Raw genomic sequence first — 2,258 nt, forward strand, 5'->3', positions numbered from 1 at the left:
TTTTTTTTTTTTTTTTTTTTAACAGCACCAGCCAGAGGTTTCGAATAAAGTTTTTTCTCATAAACCTACTGGCCAGGTGTCTTTTTAATCCTCACCACACCCTTCACTCACATTCTCCCCAAATACCCCAGCACATGCACACAACACACACCACACATAGTCAACGACTTCAGTGCTCCCGCGTAGTCGCTGGTCGTAGCACGCCGCATCCCTCTAGCGGGGTGCGAAGACCCCGATGATGAAGCATGACACCAAGGGGCCTGTTGGTGTGTGAGGGGTATTTAACAAAACACTGAGTGTCCCCCACCCCTGAGGTGTACACTCTGAGTAGGATTCTTCTTGTTTAATTATCAGTGCCCGTGGAGTGAGAATCCTATCTCAACACTCTACCTCCCTCCGTTGATACCTTCTGCAATGGTCACTTCACCATGGTTGTTTGGCTCTGGACATACCTATCTATCTTTTCCTTCCACGCACCCCCAGACCCCTTTCGCCTGCTTCATCTCCATCCCTACGGAGGATTTGGTGCTGTAAGTGGCGCGCCTCCTGCAAGTGGTGACTGGCACTGACAGGCTGCTGAGGCTTGAGGCCTCCTCACTTCCCTCTTCCCCCATCACATTGCTAGCCCCAACAGTGGCAGACTGCATTAGTTCCACAGCATTGGTTACCTAGCCCAGTGCCTTGGCCACATACCCACAACAAAGGGCCATCTCGATCTGCATGGAGACGGACCTACGGGACAGAAGTGCAGTGTTGGTGCTCAGGTGATTGTTTGATTGGGTGTAGCCCTGTAAGAGCGGCATCAACTGGCGATGCCGTCTCCTCTATGTCACCTGGCCCTCCTGCATCACCCTGGTCAGCTCCTGCATGGCCGCATTTGACTGTCTGTTGCCCTCCACCACAGTTGTAGTTAGTTCCCTCATGCACTCACTCATGACGGCGATGTTACTTGCCATCGTGCTGATTTGGGCCTGCACTAACCGCATGTTTTTGACCTGCAGGTGCTGCACCCAGAGCATCTGTGCCTCCAGCCCACCCCAGACATTTGTGAATTGGTCCTCCTGCGGTGTGAAGCGTGACCTTGCTCTGCACCTCCGGCTTTGGACTGTGCTGTGCTGGACCTGTGCTTATGGTATTATTGTGGGGGTACCTTGTGAATGGCTTGTCTCTGGTGTAATGACTGGGTCATCTTCAGTATCCATGGGCTGAAGTGGTAGAACTGTGGCCCTCCGTGTAGTGGGGGGCACAGACTTGTGTTTGTGGGACCACAGGTGTATTGATATCAGCCACAGCCGGAGTCCGGAGTATCCTGGGTGTCCCCGCACTGTCCTCAGCCTCTCCTTTTGCTGCATCTGTGATGTTAAACATTGCAAGGTTTAATTTTTGGGGGAGTATTATGTCGTGTCACATTAAGCATACTTTGGCTGTCAAAAATTATTGACTGTCACATATTGTTCACTCGTTTTACCTTCTTATTGTCTGTTTGCCCACGAACCTGCCTGTGTCTCCCATAATGCATGTGGGTGTGGATGGAAAATGTGGCCTGGAGTTGTTTTCTGTACACTTTTGCTGGACTGGGGTGATGTGCACATTTTGATATGTCTCTTGTAATGGTTACTTGCATGCATCTTAACTTGAGATGTGTCCAGCTGGGTCACTCCTCCCGCAGTTTAAGGCTGGATTGTGGACTCCAACAGGGCCTGCATGGGCGTGTTCCCAGGCTGTGTTGCTGGTCCCCCTCCAGTCTTCTTGGCCTCATTCAGCCTCTCAGCAATCTTCTCTTTGGCACAGCTGTGCAGGTCGTACCACCACTTTTCTAGTTCAGCGATTGAGAGGTGGGTGACCCCCACTTCATTAACTTTATTCTTGATCCTGAGCAAGATTTTGCGCTTCTGTGCCTCTGGGACCTTCAGTGACAGTTTTCCAAATAGCTTGTCATGGCTGTTGACTACCTCCTCAATGAGGTGTTCAATTTCCCTCTCACTAAACTTCAGACTGCTTTTCCTGCCTGGTGTACTCTCCACTGATGCTGAAGTATCCATTTTTAACAAGATATAGGTCTGCAAGCACAGTTGTTGGATCTGCTGTTCTGCTCCTGCACTCAGCTTCCTTCCTCTCACTCCCACTTAGCACTGAATGAAGCATGGGCTGGATGACTTCCTGGTCATGATGTCATCACCATGCATCAAAAAGCAACCTCGCTATTAGCGATTTCGTAATAGCGATTTCGCGATTAGCGAGGTGGATATTGGGCTTTT

The 2,258-nt window shown here is 50.3% G+C and overlaps 1 protein-coding gene across 1 annotated transcript; it reads right to left on the reverse strand.

Annotated features, from left to right (window-relative positions):
• Nucleotides 1-1,670: 1,670 nt before the first annotated feature.
• LOC147697761 (nuclear apoptosis-inducing factor 1-like) lies at nt 1,671-2,042 on the reverse strand. Its single transcript, XM_086936133.1, has one exon. The coding sequence runs from the start codon at nt 2,040-2,042 to the stop codon at nt 1,671-1,673; it is 372 nt and encodes a 123-aa protein (XP_086792259.1).
• Between the last annotated feature and the right edge of the window lie 216 nt (nt 2,043-2,258).

This window comes from Lissotriton vulgaris, chromosome 8 (genome assembly GCF_964263255.1).
Source record: "Lissotriton vulgaris chromosome 8, aLisVul1.2, whole genome shotgun sequence".
Classification (NCBI taxonomy): domain Eukaryota; kingdom Metazoa; phylum Chordata; class Amphibia; order Caudata; family Salamandridae; genus Lissotriton; species Lissotriton vulgaris.